The 19,821-nt window shown below is 44.0% G+C and overlaps 2 protein-coding genes across 2 annotated transcripts; both read right to left on the bottom strand.

The window, feature by feature from the left end:
* Positions 1-7,222: 7,222 nt before the first annotated feature.
* On the bottom strand, positions 7,223-11,685 carry LOC124647597. Its single transcript, XM_047187513.1, has 4 exons — positions 11,455-11,685; positions 11,022-11,309; positions 10,214-10,801; positions 7,223-7,661 (listed from the first exon to the last, which is right to left on the bottom strand). Exons 1-4 carry the CDS (start codon positions 11,683-11,685, stop codon positions 7,311-7,313), a joined length of 1,458 nt encoding a protein of 485 aa, XP_047043469.1. The 3' UTR covers positions 7,223-7,310.
* A 326-nt stretch (positions 11,686-12,011) lies between these two features.
* On the bottom strand, positions 12,012-16,176 carry LOC124708537 (SH3 domain-containing protein 2-like). Its single transcript, XM_047240218.1, has 10 exons — positions 15,980-16,176; positions 15,747-15,860; positions 15,577-15,646; positions 15,330-15,481; positions 13,966-14,067; positions 13,091-13,291; positions 12,939-13,001; positions 12,692-12,847; positions 12,518-12,592; positions 12,012-12,365 (listed from the first exon to the last, which is right to left on the bottom strand). The coding sequence occupies exons 1-10, from the start codon at positions 16,037-16,039 to the stop codon at positions 12,249-12,251; spliced, it is 1,110 nt and encodes a 369-aa protein (XP_047096174.1). The 5' UTR covers positions 16,040-16,176; the 3' UTR covers positions 12,012-12,248.
* Between the last annotated feature and the right edge of the window lie 3,645 nt (positions 16,177-19,821).

Here is a 19,821-nt window from a genome sequence, read left to right as displayed (position 1 = left end):
GTTTTTTTTTTTCATCTGCGAGATAGGCTCGAACACTCCAGACTCTGAAAACGCTGCAGCTAGGATTGTATTTTCTTCAGCGGGATATTTGAGTAATATCTTGAATCATATTCTCATCCATAACATAGTGATTATCTATGGGCACCCCGAATAAGGTTTTGTAATATTCAGAAATGTAGTTTTTTAGATTCTCTTGTCTAATGATCGTACCTTCATCTTGTTCTAGTTGGAAAATATTTTTCTTCATGTGTTTGCCATTAGCAATAAGATAAAAATATTTGGTGTTGTCACCACCTTCTTGAATATGCTTAACTTTATCCCATTGGGCCCATTTAGACTCCCCATCCCGACGCAACTTGGTAATAGCTTCTTGTGCATTGCGCAAGGTCTACGCTCATCCTCATCTAAAGGAGTAGACTCAGCCTTACAGTCAAGGATGTCAATGATGCTAAGGAGATGCTCATTTTCAATTTTATAGGAACCACTAAGGTTCTTAGCCCAACACCTCAAAAATTGCCTAAGATGTCTAATTTTATGTTGCCAAACCTCCATCGGATTCCTCCCAGAATGACAGGATGTCTATTCTTTTGTCACCATCTCAGTGAAGCTTTCATGTTTAAGCCAGGCCAATTCAAAAGAAAACTGGAATTTATTTCCCTTAAAAGTTGGTCACCGGAATCTAACTGAAGAGGAGTATGATCGGACCCTGATCTTCTAGGAGATAACAAGTTTCCGACTAAAAATCATGGAAAAAAATAGCGCGTTATTTCAACGCTAATAGCACGCTATAGCATATCTGGAGAGACGACGCTACGCTATTTTGGCGCTATAGCGCGCTATTCGCGTTAATAGCACGCTATAGCATGCTAATAGCGTATTTTTAGACTCACGCTATTTTGTTATAGCGCGCTATTTTTTTCCTTGCTAAAAATACATATATGCATGGGCCCCTGAGATGGCACGGCCAGAACTTCCTACCTTCTTGTCGAATAATTTAATCAGACCGTGCAAGCAATAGCACTGATCAGGTACTTTGATCATCATACGCGTATCACTTTCAGAGCTATAGTCTAGTAAATTCATTTTCGGTTTAGTTGGTGGCAGAGTGATTGTTTACGTCGTTCTGCTATAAGCATGACGCATGATTTGCCCCCAATTTTTTCTCTTGAATATATAACAACCCATCAAACGAAAGAGAAATCCAGTTGCCTCAACTGAGATCACATAATGTATCATGTATGGTTATATTTCTTCCCTGTATTTCTTCCTACTAGGCGGCTTCATGTAAGATAAGCCAGCAGCACTCAACTTTCCAGCCCAGCCATTCTTTCCGTCGTTCATGTGTTCCCTTAGTTTGCAGACATTTTGTTAGACTTCCTTGGCTGCTACTAGCAGTATTCTGAATCATAACGCCCTGCTAGTTTCATTCGTGTGATGCTACTCGCATTAATTAGTTCGTTCTTTCCAACAACAGAAACAAAGTTCCATTCAGGGACCGGATGCTTTCTAGTACATACTAGCTAGTTCCACAAGACTTCGGGTGATGTGCTTTCATCAAAAACCAGCTCCGGATTGCATCAGCTGTTGACGGCATACGGGACATGATGTCGCATCTCCCACCAACGAAGCGCAAGTGCATCAGTCACTGAACCTACTATCACTGTGATGCATACTGATCGGGTGCATCAGCCAATTAAGAGATGAAGCACATTCACTCATCAGATGGCTCATATACGTCGCAGGCCCTGATACGTCGCAGCTTCGAGTGTCCTCATGTATTATTTGAAGTTCGTAATCCACCATTTGTTAGTATAAATTTCATGCATGATGACCCTTGAGCTGACCTGAAGGAGGCAGGCCACCTTCTGATGGCTGCTCCGGGGTCCGGAAGCAGAAGCTGGGTGGAGTAAAAGGCATTACAGTGTGTATGGTGAAAGGAGCAGCTAAACAACCTTGTGCTGTAGGCAATTGCTTTCCCTTCCAAACCCTGAAGAAATCACCGTCGATCGTCAGTTCACTGCCTCCATCTGCTTGCGTCTTGTGCCTCTGTAGGGACAAACGCATCCAGGACGTGTCGACGGAGGAGCCTTTTCATGGCAAGAGCAAGTCATGCAGTTGCTGTTGGACAAAGGAGAAGGAGATGCAGCCAGACTACCAGAGGCATAACAATGGTTCGCTTGTGTTTGTTGGAGAAAGGGAGATCTAGGTCGTTCAGTCCATTTCAGTTTGGGTAGGAGGCGCCAGATGATGATAGGACAAGATGCGTGTGATCCTACATCACAGGTCGATGGGATCACATGGTATTTCTCTAGAATGTTAACTGTAACACAATAGGAGCTTAGTGGAGAAGATAGTTTGGTTGTGCCACTCCATTATCTCTTTAAGCGATGTTGGATCAGCTTGGAGTTTGGGGCAAGTGCGCATTGGTTACTTTGCAGGCTACTGAAGTAATGCTCATGTAATCTACATATGAACCACTCCTATCATCAACAATAGAAAAGAATACAAATACGTGGTACCCACGGTAGCCTTACTATATATAGGTACATGCCCAATGACTTGATCTCGCCTGCTCAAAAGACAGAAAGGTGAAATTGCTGCCCAAAGACCATAGCATCCATCAGAACTTTTCAACAACCAATGGGAACTACAATGCGATTATCCAAGGACGAAATGTTGAAACGTTCTCTATTGACATTTTGGCTCCAGCAGTGCAAGTACACTAAGAACAAGTCAAAGATGGCAGCACTCTGACGCCATGAACTGAACGACTATTGGAGCAATGATATGTCGAGATCAAAATGAGAAATAGAAGACTCAAAGATAAGGCAAACTCTACAAACAAAGGGCAAGCCCCTAAAATCTGAAGAGACTTGAGTGACACCATTTTATTGATTTACAGAAGCAAAGGCTCTAGATTTCTTTGGGGTAGAGGGGCTCAGTCAATTTGGAAGAAATGTGCGAATGGGCCTAGTAAAATCCAAAATGTTGACAATCATGTATGAACTCAAGAAATTAAGAGGTTCATTTGCAGGGAGTTCCATACATTTTATGTCTCCATCTCAACACCTGGAACAGGAATTTAGGTATACCTGGTAGACTTTTTGTTTTTTTTTTCGGGGGAGGACTACTAGGCTACCCACTACCCAGTAGTTGATTATCACGTTCTGAATTGTAAATGATCCGAAGGCCGAAACCATGAAAATGATGCTGATGTGGTTACTGAGAAACTCACACCTAATGATCAAGACCAAAGACTCAGGCAATGTGGATAATCACTGACAGGCAAATATGATTACTAATCCCTCTGCCTAGAAATGTAGGAGGGTTTTCACTTCTAGAGTTGGCAGGTAGCGTTGTATCGTGTATCGTGGAGTGGAGTTGTAGCTTTCGTAGCGTTGTTCCGGCCGTCTTGGTTTTTCTTGTATATGATCGATACACCTTTCAGGGTGTATTCTCGAAAAAAAAAGTACTACCTAAATTAATAAAATGCACGTGATGTGAAATAAATTTGCAAGACAAGTCTGACAATATAGTTTTTATATGGTCAGTTTAGTCTAGAGAGATTTACATTTGATGATACTGACCAAGTCTCCAGAATATGGTGACTGCACGGCAGACAGAGCCAAAAAAAAAGAAAAAAAAAAGATGCTACTCTGTAGTTTTTTGAAGAGGGCCATACGAAAGAGGTAGGTGATGAAGGGTTTTGATGACCCACCAAACTAGCTAGGATAAGTTAGATATACACACATCAGTTTGGTTATCTCAGACTGCACTGTGGAGATTTACGTTTGTGTTCCTTCTATTCAGGCAGAAGTTCTGGATTGGTGACTTCAGAACATAGTTTGCACGGTAGAGGATTAAAAATAAACGTACTCTCTCCTCCTTGTAGAACCTTTTAGATATTTTAATATGGACCAGATACGGCCCGAAATGAGTGAACATACGCTTAGCTACATGCATTTGTGAAAAATCTGGTTTTATAATAGAGATCAAATGATAAGAGGAAGTACGATCAGTATCTCCGACCATGTGGCTGGTCACCCTGTATGTAAAACCTCCCTTGGTTCGATGTGCGTCCAAGCACTACAAGCTTAATCAAACTTTTTAACAACCAATTGGAGGTGTAATTTGATTATCCCACAAGTATAACTTTGAGATAAGGATTGACCTATGGGTTGCAAGAATCCAGTAAACAAAAGTCAGAGATAGCAGAACTATCACTCACCAACAACCATGAATTGGACATTTCAAAATAACAACCATGAATTGGACATTTCAAAATAACAACCATGAATTGGACATTTCAAAATAACAACCATGAATTGGACATTTCAAAATAACAACCATGAATTGGACTATCGGTGCAATTATATGACGAAATCAACATGAAAGCATAGAAGATTCAAAGATGCTGCTAACTATGCCAAAAGTCGTTGGGAATTTTAAATGTCTATGTGGGACAACTGACTGCGTTCGGTTAATTTAGCAAACCACAAATGTTCTAATTTCGTTCAGCGATAGGCTCAGTAAATCAGAAAAGAAACTAGTATACTTGGCGGCGTGGCGCGCCAGGCCCGTGATGGTGATCTTCTGGTTAGTTCCATTGTAGGTACGGACATGAGTATCTACACTTTCTTATTATTATGCAGGAAGGCTGATTTGAACAAGGACCTCTAGGGCATAAGTGTAGATACTCTCAGATTACACCGTGGAGATTCAAATTTGTATTCACGGCGTATCAAATTGATACTCATGATACTCTCTAACCCAGAACTTTAAATGGTGAAATTTAAATGGTGTAAGCCTGCATACGAGGCTATGAGAACAAGGAAATCTCCTTTCGAAGAAGGTCCCTCTCCCTCCCGGGCGACTCCGAAGGTTCCCCCCTGCCCCAACCCTAAGCCCCCTCCCCCCCCTCCTCCAACACCTTTCTCTTGGCATCGTTGCCTCCGACGATGGCGGTGATGGCGCCGCCCATCCGGCCGAATCGGCGGTGGGCAGGGGAGGTGTCACTCGCCTGCGTTTCATGGGGGTTGGTGGGCGTCGGCGGAGGGCATTGGGTGGCGCGGCTGGGCTTGGCCGGGGCCTGAGCGACTCCACCGGAGCGGCGACGATGAGGGGTGGGGCACCGTCGGGCGGGTCTTGACCGCACGGTGGAGCTCTAGGTCGGATCGATCCGATCTGGGCCTTGGGCCAAGATTTGGGCCGGTTGGGCCTAGGCAGGTGCGTGTTCCTGGTGTTGGCCACGCTGACGGGATGTGCTAGGATGTCTTCTCCATGTCTTCCGCTCTGGTTGGTAGTTGACTGGCGGCGAGGGGGCTGCTGGTTTTTGCGAATAATGGTGGCGGTCCTCGGATTCTTCTCACACCAAATTGAAGATCTGTCGGATGCATGTTCTCATCAGTCTAGGTGGATTTTCCTATTCCGAAAGGCCCTACCGACGAAATTCATTGTGTGAATCATGCCTGAAGATTGCTGGATTTGGTGGATTTCGGTCGTGCGCACCCATAATTTTTATCTGGCCGTTTGGTTTCAGAGGGAGCGCTTCGAAGCTCTGCGGACTGTTAATATCATGGAGCACGTTTGCGTTCCATGGTGCTGGCGGAGAATGTCATGAAAGCCGAGTTATATGGACTAGCAATGGACGTAGGGTCTTGGTGGTGATGTGGAATTGACTTGGTGTTTCGTGACTTGAAACACCGACAAGTAAGTGGGGGAGACTGCACAGGAGAAGATCGGAGTCTTATTTTTCAGGGTGAAAATCCAAGGTCTGGTCTTAATTGGTTGTGCGTGGAAATGTTCTTGCTGAAGACATTGTTTTAAGAGCGAGAACTTTCTTTAAGGTGAAAACCTAAGATCTATGATCGGAAGACGACAGTGTTTGTGGACTGTTTTTCTTCTTGGAGGCGTCGCTTATGAAGAAGCTGATCATCTGTTATTTTGGTGGTGTCTTATGGAGAAGCTGGTCTTCTAACGAAACTTTTCTTTTTTGTAATTCTTCTCTTTCTTTTTGGCTGTGCCATTAGGGCATGACGTTGTTGCAGAGGGTGGGTGTAATTGGTATCTCCACGATATTAATATATGCTCTTTATCGGGGAAAAAATGAGAATTTGAAACATAGTTTACACGGTAGAGGACTAACTCGATGCATGTCCTACTCAAAATCTTTAAAAAAAACAGTAGTAATACTAAAGATCAGTATATTTGACCATGTGGCTGGTCGCCCAATATATGTCATACACCCTGCCTTGGTACCGCGTCCAAACACTAAAGATCAAAGTTTTTAACAACCGATTTTACTACAGGCATTTTATTAACCGATAAATTACTGAATCTTTGACGTAAGGATTGACATTTGGGTTGCAACAATCCAACAGAAGAAACGTCAGAGATGGCAAAACTATGCCTCACCAGCAACCATGAATTTGACATCTCAAAATAACAAGCATGAATTGGACTATTCGTTCAGTTCTATGACAAGATCAACATGAAAGCATAGAAGATTGAAAGGTACTGCTAATCATGCCAAAGGGCATTGGAATTTTTGTCCGACAACTGACTTCCGTTCTGTTGATCTCTAATTTGATTCAGCGATAGGTCAATCAGAAGAGAAACGGGCAAGTGTGCAATCAGTCCACTATAAATTCATGAATGGACTTAAGAAATTAAGAGGTTTACTTTGTGCAAGAAAATTTCATGTCTCAGTCTCAAACGGTGAAAATAGGGATTAAGGACTGCCCAGTAGTTCCTTATCTTGTTCCAACTTCCAAGTGCACATGAGCTACGGTTATAAACCTTGGCAGTGATGCTACGAGCATTATTGAACACATCATACCAAATCGTAAGGACCCCAAGAATATGGATAATCTTCAGGCACACCAGAACATGAAACAACAATTATTGCTACAGAAGTTGCATCATCCCGGACCAGACAATTGGAGCGAAGAGCTAACAGACATGGAGGCGAATTTTTTTGAGAGAAACACTGGTCTCGTGTGTTCAATGGACCATGAGAAAGAGATGAGAAGGTGAAGGCTTGTAGTGAACCACAAAGCTTGCTGGTGAGATACACACATCACTTCGGTTATCTCAGATTTCATTGTGGCGCTTAAATTATCATGTTAATAGTATTCACTAACCCAAAACAAAGGGAATCTTGACAATTTAAAATGGTGTTAGCCTGTCTATGTGGTTGATTAGACATGGAACCATAGTATACTGGCAGGAACTGAACCCTAATATGCATTATGCAATTAGTTGGTCAAATTTACATGATTTCTCAAGACAATAACAAAATTAACAATCTATTATTTTATTTTTTGTGCTGCTACACCGCGTCCATATGACGAGCTCTTAGATGCTACTGATCTTCTCTTCTGTTGAGTCCTAAATGTTGACACGGACTTTCCGAATCTCTTGCTTGTGTTATGTCTAGGGCGTTCTCCAAATGAATTCTCAGATTTTCCAAACCTCGCACTATTTCTTGCAAACTCTTCCCTGTTTCTAGCGACTTCTTCCTTCTTTTTCATCTTGCTGGAGCTAGGCCTATATAGAATAACTGATCGTCCGATTTGGTCAACAGCAATGGATCCGGTTGACTCCTCAAGTTGTAGTATCACATCAGGTAGTTCTCCAGGGCAGTTCCCGTGAATCTTTAGCTGTTGTTAAATGAGATAACGGTGAACAACATAATAACCCAGGAAATGAGGTTGCGTAAGATACACCAAATCGTACAGTTTTGTTGGTGCTGTTGCACACAAAGCGGATAGAAGAAAAATTTGTGAGTAAGGCTGCAAGACTTGGATACAAGCGCACAACTACTCAATTTGGCATGCCTAGCAAATAATGGTGAAAAACATAAGAAGTTACGAACAGAGGGAATGAGGCTTAAGAAAAGGGATATTAAAATACAAAAAGGCATAAGATACACCAAATCGTACAGTTCTGCTTGCACTGCTGCACATGAAGCTGATAGAAGGATATTCTGTGTGCAATACTGCAAGGTATCATAATTATTCGACTCGGATAGAAGCGCGCAACTACTCAATTTGGCATGCCTCCCAACTTAGCCAGGTTCAAACACAAAACTCAGCTATCTATGTTAAGCTAATTGCTTTGAGGAGAAACTAGCATTTTGATTCATCTGCCATATTGCGTCCCAAAGGTTAGATTGTTTCACATTATAACAAAATTCCCTGGAAGATAGGCTTGGGATAAAATCCTTCTGTAAGGACTAAGCAGATCGTTTTAATGACAATGAAAGGAAAGGAAGTGCATTGTTAGTAGCTGTATGTGTGCATTAGAGCATCCCCACTCGTTGGCGCTCCCCACGCCCAAATCCGGCGAAATTTTCGTCCGGATTGGATGAAGATTTGGCGTGGGGAGCGCCGAAGTTCCAGCCGTCCCCCCGGCAGGAAACCCCCAACCTCGACCATTTGACATATTTCAAACAAATTCAACATAAAATTTAACAAGTTCGGCAAACAAGAGGACGATAATTGCTGAAACAAATTCGGCGATAACAGTACAATGTTTAACAAGTGCTGAAACAAATGAAGCACACAATTTCACAATTTTTCAAACAAATTAAGACAGACTAGTTGGCGTCGGCGTTGGCGTTGCCTCGGAGCCTCCATATGTGCTCCACCAGATCATCTTGCAGCGAGCTGGTGCATTGTAGAGTCTCGAATCTCCTGGCGCATAGCAATGAAGGCGGCCCATGATGGAGGCACCTGGTGATTAGGGCCGTGCAAGAGGACCCTCTCTCTCATATGGTGCTTCTTGCTCGCCGTAGGAACCGGATGCTTTCGCTCATCTTCAATAATCATGTTGTGTAGGCACACACAGCAGTTCATCACCTCCCACATCCGATCTTTGGACCAAGTCATAGCGGGGAACCGGACGACAAAGAAATCTCTGCCGTAGGACACCAAATGCTCGTTCGACGTCTTTTCGGCAAGCTTCTTGTTTCTTGACAAACTCGCAAAGTTTGGGGGTGCTAGGATTGGAGATCGTCTTCACAAATGTTGCCCACTTTGGATAGATACCGTCTGCAAGGTAGTATCCTTTGTTGTAGTGCCGACCATTGATCACATAGTCCACCGGGGGAGCATGACCCTCAACAAGCTTGGAAGCTCGCCCATCTCCTGAGAACACCAAGGATACATGCGACGTAGAGGCAAATGGACGAACACCTGACGGGCGTGGTCGAGGCAACCCGAGCCGCGAGCGACGACGAGCAAGCAGGCCGGAAAACAGGCCGGCGGAAGAGGAGCCAGATAGACCGTCGTCCAAACACGGCGGAATATAGGCAGGTGGGGAAGGAGTGGCGGCGCAATCTGGGCAACAAGCCGGCGGGGTGGTGCCGGCGGCGAGAGAGATACGAGGGGTGGGGGAGATTTTGAGCGACGTGGCGGTGGGGTTCGTGCGTCGAGTCACCGACAGATCGGGCCCTTCCCCGCTTTTCACTCGTCCGGAGTCCCCGAGCGCTCCCCGGGGGCCGGGGATGGCGTGGGATCGCCGGATGGATTTAGGCCCAAATCCGGACGAAAACGAGGAACCGGGGGCGCGACTGGGCCGAATTACGCCGTCCGGATGGAAAAAACGCTCGCCGGGGGCCTCGTCGGGGGGACGAGTGGAGATGCTCTTAGTTCCTCATGTTATCCATCATCCAAAATATAATTCGTTAACACTTCCAAAGGACCAGTGAGGTGTACAATGTTCCTAATATTTCTACTACACAGTTTCTAACTTCAACATAAGATCACCATCCTACTCGCCTTACTATTACAATAACCAAAATTCTAGTCATTCTGAAACATGGGCAATGTTTGGCAGTTATATGAATTACAGTAAAACATTTCCGTTTAAGCAATCATTGTTTCAATGCCACATTGTCATCGACTCAAAGAGTATGTTACGACAAAGTGGCACAGATAAGTGGACATCGATTCTTGGCCCCCTTATGACAAAAATCCTGGCTCCACCCGTTCCATTTTGAAGCTACTAAATTGAAAACGGCTACCATTATGAATTTACTCCGAAAACCCTGGATGACTTTGGTTATATGAACCCTAGTATGATCCAAATTATTTTCCGTCAAGTACATTAGCAGCATGTCGTTTCTTTGAGATATACTGACATAATAGTCTAGTAGCAGGCAACACTAATCGTAACATGAAGTAGACAACAGGGAGAGGGGGGGAGGCACCTTGAGGAGCTCGTTGGACTCGAGGTTGTCGGAGAAGGCGCCGACGAGGGAGGGCGTGACGCCGCCCTTTCCGACCTGCTGCGACTTGAGCTTCTTGCCGAGGCCGTGCGCGTACGAGGCCAGCTCCTTCCGCTCCTTCACGTCCAGCTTCGGCCGCGGCAGCCGCGGGAGCACGAAGGACGGCGGAGCCGCGTCCTGCTGCTCTTCCTCCGCTTCGAGCTCTTCTTCATTCACCTCCGCCGCTTCGAGCTCCTCTTCAACCACCGGGGCCGCCGCCTCCGAAACGGCCGCTACGGCGAGGCCGTGGCCGGGCGCGAGGAGGGAGGTGAGGGAGCGGTGGGAGTGGGAGAGGCGGAAGCGAGGGGGCGGGACGGATCGGAGGTGAGAGGAGAGGCGGGCGAGAGGGATGCGGAGGAGGGTGACCGCCGCCGCCACGCTCGTCATCGTGTTCGACGGAATGCCGAGGCGGCGATGTACTTCGTCGGAGGGGATAAGCAGGGGATAGCAACTGGAGAGACAGAGGCGAGAGGGATAAGAAGAAATTGACAAGAGCACGTACTGTGAGGATGGGGGCCCAACTGGCAGCATCTTGCAGTCGATTTTGTTCAAACAAGAACACGACGCACAGTTGGCAAGTGCAAAAACCATACAAACATTACGATCAGAGATACACAGGAATTTCAAGCAAATTTATAATGAAAAGTTTGATTCTTGTAGGATTCAAAAAAAAAACTCTCCAACTTTCAAATGTCTCAGTTTTCTGATTGACCTTTTCAGCTAACTCCCCCCCCCCCTCCCCCTCTCTCACCTTTCTAGGGTTTTCGCTGTTCTTGGCCGGGCCAAGCCCCTCTCCAGCGACGTTGCCGCCGGAGAGTAGTTGAGGCTCCGTGCCGGCCACTGTAGTAGTCTGTATAGGAGTAGAGTTGGGCTTTATGCCCATGTCTGGAGTTGGGCACAGATCTCTCTTGACCTGATCTTGTGCAATCTGTGATGGTTTCCCTCCGGCGAGCTCCGATGGGAGGAGATGCCGGTCTACATCGCCGCCGCAGCTATCTCCGTTAATAAGGTCAAGAGTCGCCGCCCAGAGACCTGCTGCCTGTTTGTTTTTTTTTTTTTGACAGATGCTGCCTGTTTGTTGTGTCTCCTCCTTCTGGCCTACTGTGGAGGCGAGGAGAAGGGGAGAGGCAGCGACGGCTCCAGTAGATCTATTGGGCGGTGGGGGTCACAGATCAGTCACCTACAGAGCTGGCAAGTTTCCATGGTGGAAGGAGCCGGTGGTCACTCTTATGGTGAGCGTGAGCCCCTATCTCAATAAGCGCAGCCACCTTCTTCCGGGTGACTCTGCTCCTCCCCTCCTCTTGGCCGGCCTTGGTGACGAGAGAGAAGGTGTGGGTGGTTACGACGTCATCAGGTGGTGGTCCGATGGATATCCTCTTCCTCGAGCGCAACACATGGTGACTGGATCTTGACATCGGCCGAGAGTTTTCGAGCAAACCGCTCTCAGAGCTCGGCAGAAACGCCTCGAGCTCACTGGCGTCCGGTGGCAGTGGTGCCCTGTCCTTGATTCCTTTTTTCTTTCTCCTTCTAAGGTAGGTTTTCTAGGGCAATAGACAAAAAAGGGCTTCTTGTAAATTGCTATGAAATGAAAGCTCCACCAAGGTCGTTGACCCCTCCTGTGTAAAAAAAGGTTTTCTGATTGTAAGAAAAAGCCTTTGGTACTTCACGAATGTGTTTCAAAAGTTTATGAATTCTCCTTCAAATATATGTAAATATGAAAGAAAAAACGGTCTAGTCAGCGTAAATTTGAGGAGAGTGCAATGTGCAAGTTCAGTTTCCAGCCGGTATAATTTGAACAGTGCAGAGAGCTAGCCTGAAGGATCAACAACCATCTCACGGGCAGTTGTTTTTTGACAAAAAGAATGAAACAAATACAGAATATCCACAACTTCTTCACAGATCGCCTTCTTATGAGACAAAAGAACATCACAATGTACGGTGTATAACACCAGGGACATATGTATGGCCATATCAATTTCTAGAAGACCTGGGCAACTTTGCTTGCCAGCACTCGGTCCCGCTTCTCGATGAACTCATAAGGGAACCAACCAGCTTTCCCCCTGCACTCGCCTTCAGCCCATCCATTGTTTGACACCTGATTACGTAACCAGCAGAAGTTTAGGGTAGTCAAATTTGTACAAAAAATCCAGAATTGCATCTGGACGTGACGTAAAAAGCATATGAGATGGTAAAACAACATTTAGAAAGCAATATGTTTAAAGCTGGTGGTAGAAGCGAAAGCGGTACCTGGCGAACCACTATGTAGTCACCACTTGACAGGTTGAGCTCCGTTTCACTCTCAGCTCGGTACGACTGGATGGCCTAAAAGGAAAATGAGCATACATAGCAGTCAGAACACGTAAAACCAATTAGCAGTAAGCTACTAACTTGTCCATCATGAGAAAGCAAATATTTGGTTACCTCGGCCAAGAAATGCTCCACTGTCTCCACTAATTCAGCAACTGTTGGGGCCCTCATGAATATACCATTAACTTCTTCATATGCAGGTGGAGGCGGCATAGAACTCTCAATGACTGGAGGAGGTGCTCCTTCAATTCTCTGGCGCTCAGATACCATCTGTAAATTAAACAATGCAGAATCAGGATACTAAAACCAACATCTTTCTCGATCATGTACAGGTTTCACTTTCGTACAAAGCAATCCATACCTCTCTTTCAAGTTGGTCTAGAATTTGTAGGACCCTTTGGTGGTAACTTCTCTCAGATTCAACCTTCAGTAAGGTCAACAAAGGTCATTTGAAGCAATAGTAGAGCTTAAGACAATAATCAAGTGATCCAAGTAAACAAAGAAAATATATACCAGGGCGATAAGTCGTTGCAATGTCAGCCTTTGCTGTTGGCCTTCAACAGCCGTCATTGCTGCAACAGCTTCTTTCCCTAGAGTCCCCATATTTGATTTTAGCTCTTGCAGCTTTGATTCAGCAGCCTCCAACCTTGAAATCATATCACCATTTCCAGAAGACTCTCTTATCTTCATTTGACGCTTTGAAACTTCAATAGCCTGCAGAACTCACAGATACCTCCCTAAGTTCCTTGTAGAATCAACAAAATCAAATTTAAAGTGCAGCAGTTGAATAGTGGGCAATGAAAGTTTCTTAGGGATCACCCGCATACAGAAAATCAAATTAAAAATGGGCTACTATAGTTGCTACTCACTACACAATTTCTTAAAAAGGTCAAGCACCTCACCTATTTCCTCTGGTTCCTACATACGAAAACATTATTTCTAAACTGAGACATAAACTACTTTTCCAATTACAAAACAGTATAAGTGCTCAAATTTTAGTTATTGGATTCTAGCACAGAAAACAGAAGACAATGTGAGAAATCGATCTGTCTAAATGGCTCAAAATAACTTCTACTTTAGCCTTATGTGAACTATCCAGATAATGAGTTGCACACAGCCACACAGTAGTGATCCACATTCTATAATATCTTTCTCATAAAACAATTGTTGACTTGGTGAAATAGATATGGTATTTTTCAACCAGGAAATTTTGCTATATTGGTAACAATTGTTCTAGAAATTTTAGGGAAATACTTTTTTACTTACACGCATTCTGTTATCTATATTTCAAACTTTCCACTACCTTGGTAATGGATCTTTTGTAGGCCATATGGAGGAAAAGAGACAAGACAAAAGTTCAAGATAGCATGTTTCATAGTAAAAATAACCTGTGCTTCAGCTTCTTGCCGCATTCTGTCATATCTTTGGGCAAGGTGACGAGCATCTTCCAAAGGAGCTCCCATCACCATAGCCCTCAGTGGTTCAGCGACCTGAAAATATAAGCCATTAGTTACAAAAAAAATGCAGATTAATTATGAATATCAATGGACAAGATTGTGCAAGGATGTTATAAGTAACAACGTTCATGTCATAATAAGGTGTTTATTAGTCTGCACAATGTAATGAATAATTTAGTCATCACACAGGTTTGACTGATGTGAGGGTTTCCATGGACAAAAATAATACTATCAACATGGTAAAAAGGACAACTACAGTAATTCGCAATCTAGTAATCTTATAGCCAGGTATAGTTGTACTACAACAGAGAATAAACATCTCACTCACCCTGCACGCTGTACTTTTTACCTGTTGTATCTTCTACTCTTGCATTTTGTTTTACAAATAGAAGAGGGAGAAATTAAGAAAAAGGTTCTGAAACAAGCTGTTCCATATATGACAGTGCATTTAGTGCCTAAGAGGGTATCTTCCCGTCCGTGGCTAGCCATTGGATGTATTACGTGGTACAATTCCACAATTTGTTTGAGCTGTGACAGTCATGGTTAAGTCATGTGTCACACCCATGCAGAAGTGATGAAAGCTGATTTTCTTTTTTCTAGTCAAAAGTACCACCTCATGGATGGCCTACAATTCATGATTAGGTCAGTACGAAAGTATATCCTTTATTACAAGCTAATAGGCTATATGGGAGAAAATTTCATTCCAAGATATATGTAAGTTGCGAATGCCATGAAATTTTCATATGCTAACCCCATGCTACCTTTTGGCCTACTTGTGCATGCTCTGCTCCCGGGAAATTTTATGGCATGCTTAGTATCGCCTCCCGGTAACCACACGTAATAGAGGACAACCATCATATATTTCCATATATGTCATCACGTGTCTCCACACGTACCAGAGGTGGCACAAAATTATTTCATTCCATATATTCACTGGTAACCTTAGTTTCACCAACAACAACGCTAGATGGACTAGATGGTCACCATTTAGAAAACGACAAATTTACTAATAACAAATATTGCTTAATTACTACCCTATGGTTTGTGACTTCCAAAAACCGTGAAGATGGCAGTGTTTTTGTTCCCGCGCAACTTAAATACTACTAGCATATATCATGGAAATAATGACGTAAATAGACTTCTCGGATTTTTGGCAATTGTCATTGCTCATGTCTGCTAAATAAATAGCAGAACTAGTAAACCGTTACGCATCATAACGAACCAATTAATTGTACATAACACATAGTCCCATGTTTCTACACGTTGCGGGGATGAACCCAAAAAGGAATGAATACCTGAGTACCAAACGCTTTCAGCAGGTTTCCCCGTTCCTTCTCGATCAGGGACCGTGCCTTGGCAAAGCTCAACGCTGCCCTTGATAATGTACTGCCACTGGTACAGGTGTTCTCAACACCATACTTCTTGCCATCCTCGCATAACTTGTTACCTACGAAACCACAAAACACACACACACAATTTCAATCCCTATGAAACCACGCCACGCATTACACGCACAATTCAAAGTTGCCGCAAGAACAGTACCGATTTCGACTTGCTTGGAGCCTGTGACGATGTAGCCCTCGACCCCGCGAACTATATCCCTTTGGAAGTGCTGTCAGAGGAAAAAGAAAAAACATTTCTAAGAGGAACACTTTGGCGGGGCAAAGAACTAGGAACTGGGAGGAAACCAACCATCCGTTGGTCTGTCTTACCTTGGCGGCGCGCGTGGAGATGTAGAGCTTCTCGAGCTTGGTGTGCTGCTGCGCCTCGCCCTCGTCCGCGAACACGCTGTCCGCGTACCCGCCCCCGAACTGCTTCAGCACGGCCTGCGACACGCAAGCACGGGGACAGCCGTTCAGAGACAAGAATGAGATCTCGAAGTGCCGCATCCGAAGGGGCAAAGGGAGACGAATCCTGAGCCGGCGGTGCCGCGTTGCACACTCACCTGCTGCTGCCGGGCGACCTGCTCCCGGAGCTTGGAAGCCTGCTTCCGGATGGCCTCCATTGGCCTCCGCCTCAGCCGCCAACGCTGCCGGCTCCCTGTACGACGAAGAGATCGGGGCTGGGGAGGAATGGAGATGGAAGGGACTCCGGTCGGTGGGAGGGGGAGGGGTAGGGGAGATCTGAATCGGAGGGTGCGGGAGGAGGGTGGTGGACTGACTGGTGGCTTGAGAATTCCTCGCGGCTCCGGCCTGGCCTGCTTCGCTCTCCTCTCTCTCTCTCTTTCCCCCTCCTTTCCACACTCTTCCTCGGCTCGTGGTAACTGACGATCCAACGGTGAGATGATCGACAAAGGGGAGTTTTCAGAAGAGAAAAATGGATGGAAGTAAATTATACTCCCTCCGTCTCCTTAAATATAATGATATATCTAAATTTAAACAAATTTTAGATAAGTTTCATAAAATGGAGGGAGTAATATTATTTGTTTAATACAACTTGTTTTATTACTTCTCTATCACATAGTGTAAGAAAATTTTGATCGGGGACCGAAGGAAGATTTTGTCAAACTGAACGTTGCAGGGTTTGATATTGACTAAGGCATTGACCCAATACTGGATGAATTGTTTCGCTCTCCTCACGTCACCCTCTTCTAGCGAACGAGGAGTCGAAACCCTATCCGCGCCACCGCTTCTCCCCTCCCATCTTCCCCCTCCTCGTTGTCCCAAGAGACACCACCGAGCTAAGCTCGCGACTCCAGCGAAGGGACGGCAGGGATCTGAGATCTTGAATACACACCAAAGCAAGGGAAAAAATAAACATAAGGTTGTGAGATTCTCATGTGAAAATGAGTGGAAACAAGCAATCATGCATAATGGATATAAGAACTACTAGAGAGCATGAGATGATTGATTTTATATTTATAATCTAAGCTCGAAACACTTAACTGTGTTACTTATGAGCTTAATGAGGTGAATGCATCAAGGTTAGGTTAAGAAAAAGTGCATCATGGCAACCATTATTATTACAGCTCGTACTACTGTAAAATTGGAAAATATGCTAACTAGAGAGACGCATCGGGCAAACTATCCCTCTAGATCCACTCCTCATGACCCTACTTTAGGCTAGGAGTTGGGATTTGCCCCAAAAAATATGGGCCAGTTCATTTGGGTAAAAGAAATCAGGTTTCCAAAACTCACACCCTAAATTTTTCCAAAAAAAAAAAGTGCTACCGGATAGTTCGGGTACCCGGAAATTCAGGTTGGGTTTAGATAATCCCACAATGCCCGAAATACACAACGGTGCAGAAAATGACAGCAAAAGGCCTAAGTGACGTGAGCTTACCTTATCGGGTATCCATTGTTAACATACCAGGTGCGGTGCGCATGAAACCCAAGAGGCAATGACAACTGAATCCCAAGAACCTAACGTGCAACACAAGAACTAGCCCATACAGAGGTAGCCGCACATGCAACTGACCCGGAGTCCTGGTTTCCTATATAAGGACCAGGAGGGATCGACGGGGAGAGAGATCCACGATATGTAACCTATATTGTAACAAGCCAAGTCCACTCCAGGACTCCAGCCCCCACCTTCATGGCTTCACCTAGTTTTCTTGATCACTGTCCAAGCTTCACATCGTGTAATTTGTTATTATCAATTAAATTCTTGCATGTCAAACTTAATGTTAATTTTCATAAACTTGTACCTTTAAGAACATGTCCAGTGCTTAGAGATGGACAATCTTGCAACAGATTTAGATGTGGTTATGTTACTTTTATCACCTATCTCGTTCCCTTTTTTTCCTTTGGCAATATTCCTGCAACCAAATTCTTCAATTAACTCTATATGAATGGGATGCAAACATGTAGTAAAAACATAGGAAATAATGGCAAATTCAAATAGATAAAGGAAAAGAGGGAACATTTTACCTTTTCCGATATTGGTTAATGTGTCCATATTCGCTTAGATGTTAATATGATTTCCACTTCTAAGACAATCTTGTGCACATTCGGGGAGCTCTAACATAAATTGATTAAGAGAGGTACGAAATTCATCTAGTCCCTCCATCCATAAAAGAATGTCGAAGATTTATCTAAATTCAGATGTATCTATACACTAAAAAGTGTCTAGATATAAGTCCACTTGTGCTAAAAGCTGACTTCGAAGCTACGTTGAGATGGGTATAGCAAGCAAATCACATGCCAAGTGAGCTAAGATGGGAAATCAATGAGCACTGACCTTACACCAAGCAAAAAATGGCAAGCTATTTATCTCGGTCCGGTCTTCACTATCTTGAGCAAGATATTTGTCTAGTTCTGACTTGGCATTGCTACTTGTACCATTGTTCATCTTCAACCTTTTGGCAATGACATCTTTCAGCATGCCTCCTCTACTTCCCTTTGCTACACTTGCATCATCTACTTCAGCAGTTCCTTCAATTGAAGTATCCAACTTCTTGTATTATTCAGGTAAATCATTGACACGAGTTTTTTTATCGTTGTCGAAACTAGCTTCATGTCCAAATATTCCATTAATACTACATTTGTGTAATCAGATAATCTGTATCATGGACCAACAACAGCCGTAACAAAAACCAGCAAGTTTATGTTCTCCTTTCCTTTTCCCTTAGACATAATGTCCTTGTTCTTGATGTGCCAAAGTCCTCAACACATGTTATATTTATCTTCCATGCTATGGCCCATAGCAACTTGCAAACTGTCTTCACTATCCAACCAAGTTTGAATTACCAAATGCACTTCCGTGATCTCATGAAAGAGAGTATTACAAGTGACACTGAGGGTAGAAGATACACACTTTCTGAAACGGCCAAGTAATCAACGGAGGGGTCAAAGTGTTCATTCCAAAGTTATATAGGATGCTCAAATCTTGTATGTGCTCAATATATGTTTTGGTACTTACACGCATAGGTGTGGATGTTTTCGTCACCATCCGGTGTGCTTTAAGAATCGAATAAAAAATGAGAGAGAAAGAAATCTTTTCATCTACCATGGTGAGCACAATTTTTTTTTGAACAAATTGAGCACAAATCTCGAGCTTTGGTATTTATATAGTTTGACATATGAACATTTCTGCGCTTATTTTGTATATTTGTACCAAGGTTGTTCCTAGGTCGTCCATGTGCATCCACTATTGCTACTAGTGTATTTTTAGGAAGATTATTTAAGGGAAAGTGAGGGGGTTCTCCCATCCCCATACCTGTTGGGAGGAAATACAAGAGAAATGAACAAGGCCTTATGGTGGGGATGATTTCGTGATTGGTTCTACTTCCAAAAGAATCCAGCCTGAGCAAATGGGGACGAGGACACATGCCGGTTTTTTAGGTCATGGTTTTCTTCACCTCACACTAGCGGGGAGCGTGCGGGTTTATTTTACATATGATGGTTAATTTACTTACGGACACCACCGATTCAAATTTAATAGTAAAGGCTCCCTCGATTTCAAAGATTAAAACGTATATTATTCTGTTAAAGACATATCTTAACAAAACAAAATGTGTCATACTTTTAGGAACATAGTGATATTGCATTGTAAGATGTTCCCTTATTTTCCTAGTCTCATTTATCTTCCATAGCATCTTATCCGTAGGGAAGCACCTCCGTTATTTCAAGTTCCATAGAAAAACGTGATTAGGTGCCTCGAGAGAACAAACTACTCATCACCCGAACTACTCCAAACGCGACATTGAGGTTGTGACGCTTCTAATCAAGGCCCCTTCGCACGTTAGACTGGTGCTAACGATGCCAATCTACGAACTTGACTTCACAACTCTTGGTTGCTGATATGTGAAACGGTCTATCAATGCTGTCAGCCAGCCATAATCTTACA

Source organism: Lolium rigidum, chromosome 4 (assembly GCF_022539505.1).
Source record: "Lolium rigidum isolate FL_2022 chromosome 4, APGP_CSIRO_Lrig_0.1, whole genome shotgun sequence".
In the NCBI taxonomy this organism is placed as follows: Eukaryota; Viridiplantae; Streptophyta; class Magnoliopsida; order Poales; family Poaceae; genus Lolium; species Lolium rigidum.
Note: the sequence above shows the minus strand (reverse complement) of the source record. Positions and strands in the feature narration are given on the sequence as shown.

What these genes read in the sequence shown, in the direction of transcription:
- LOC124647597 (XM_047187513.1), bottom strand. Translation starts at nt 11,685, where the DNA reads ATGTCAAGATCCAGTCACCATGTGTTGCGCTCGAGGAAGAGGATATCC. An exon ending in CATGGAAACTTGCCAGCTCT is followed by an intron (nt 11,310 to 11,454) that starts GTAGGTGACTGA and finishes AAAAACAAACAG; the next exon opens with GCAGCAGGTCTCTGGGCGGC. An exon ending in AGTCCAACGAGCTCCTCAAG is followed by an intron (nt 7,662 to 10,213) that starts GTGCCTCCCCCC and finishes ATTTAACAACAG; the next exon opens with CTAAAGATTCACGGGAACTG.
- LOC124708537 (XM_047240218.1), bottom strand. Translation starts at nt 16,039, where the DNA reads ATGGAGGCCATCCGGAAGCAGGCTTCCAAGCTCCGGGAGCAGGTCGCC. An exon ending in AGGTCGCCCGGCAGCAGCAG is followed by an intron (nt 15,861 to 15,979) that starts GTGAGTGTGCAA and finishes TGCGTGTCGCAG; the next exon opens with GCCGTGCTGAAGCAGTTCGG. An exon ending in TGGAGCATTTCTTGGCCGAG is followed by an intron (nt 12,593 to 12,691) that starts GTAACCAAATAT and finishes TTTTCCTTTTAG; the next exon opens with GCCATCCAGTCGTACCGAGC.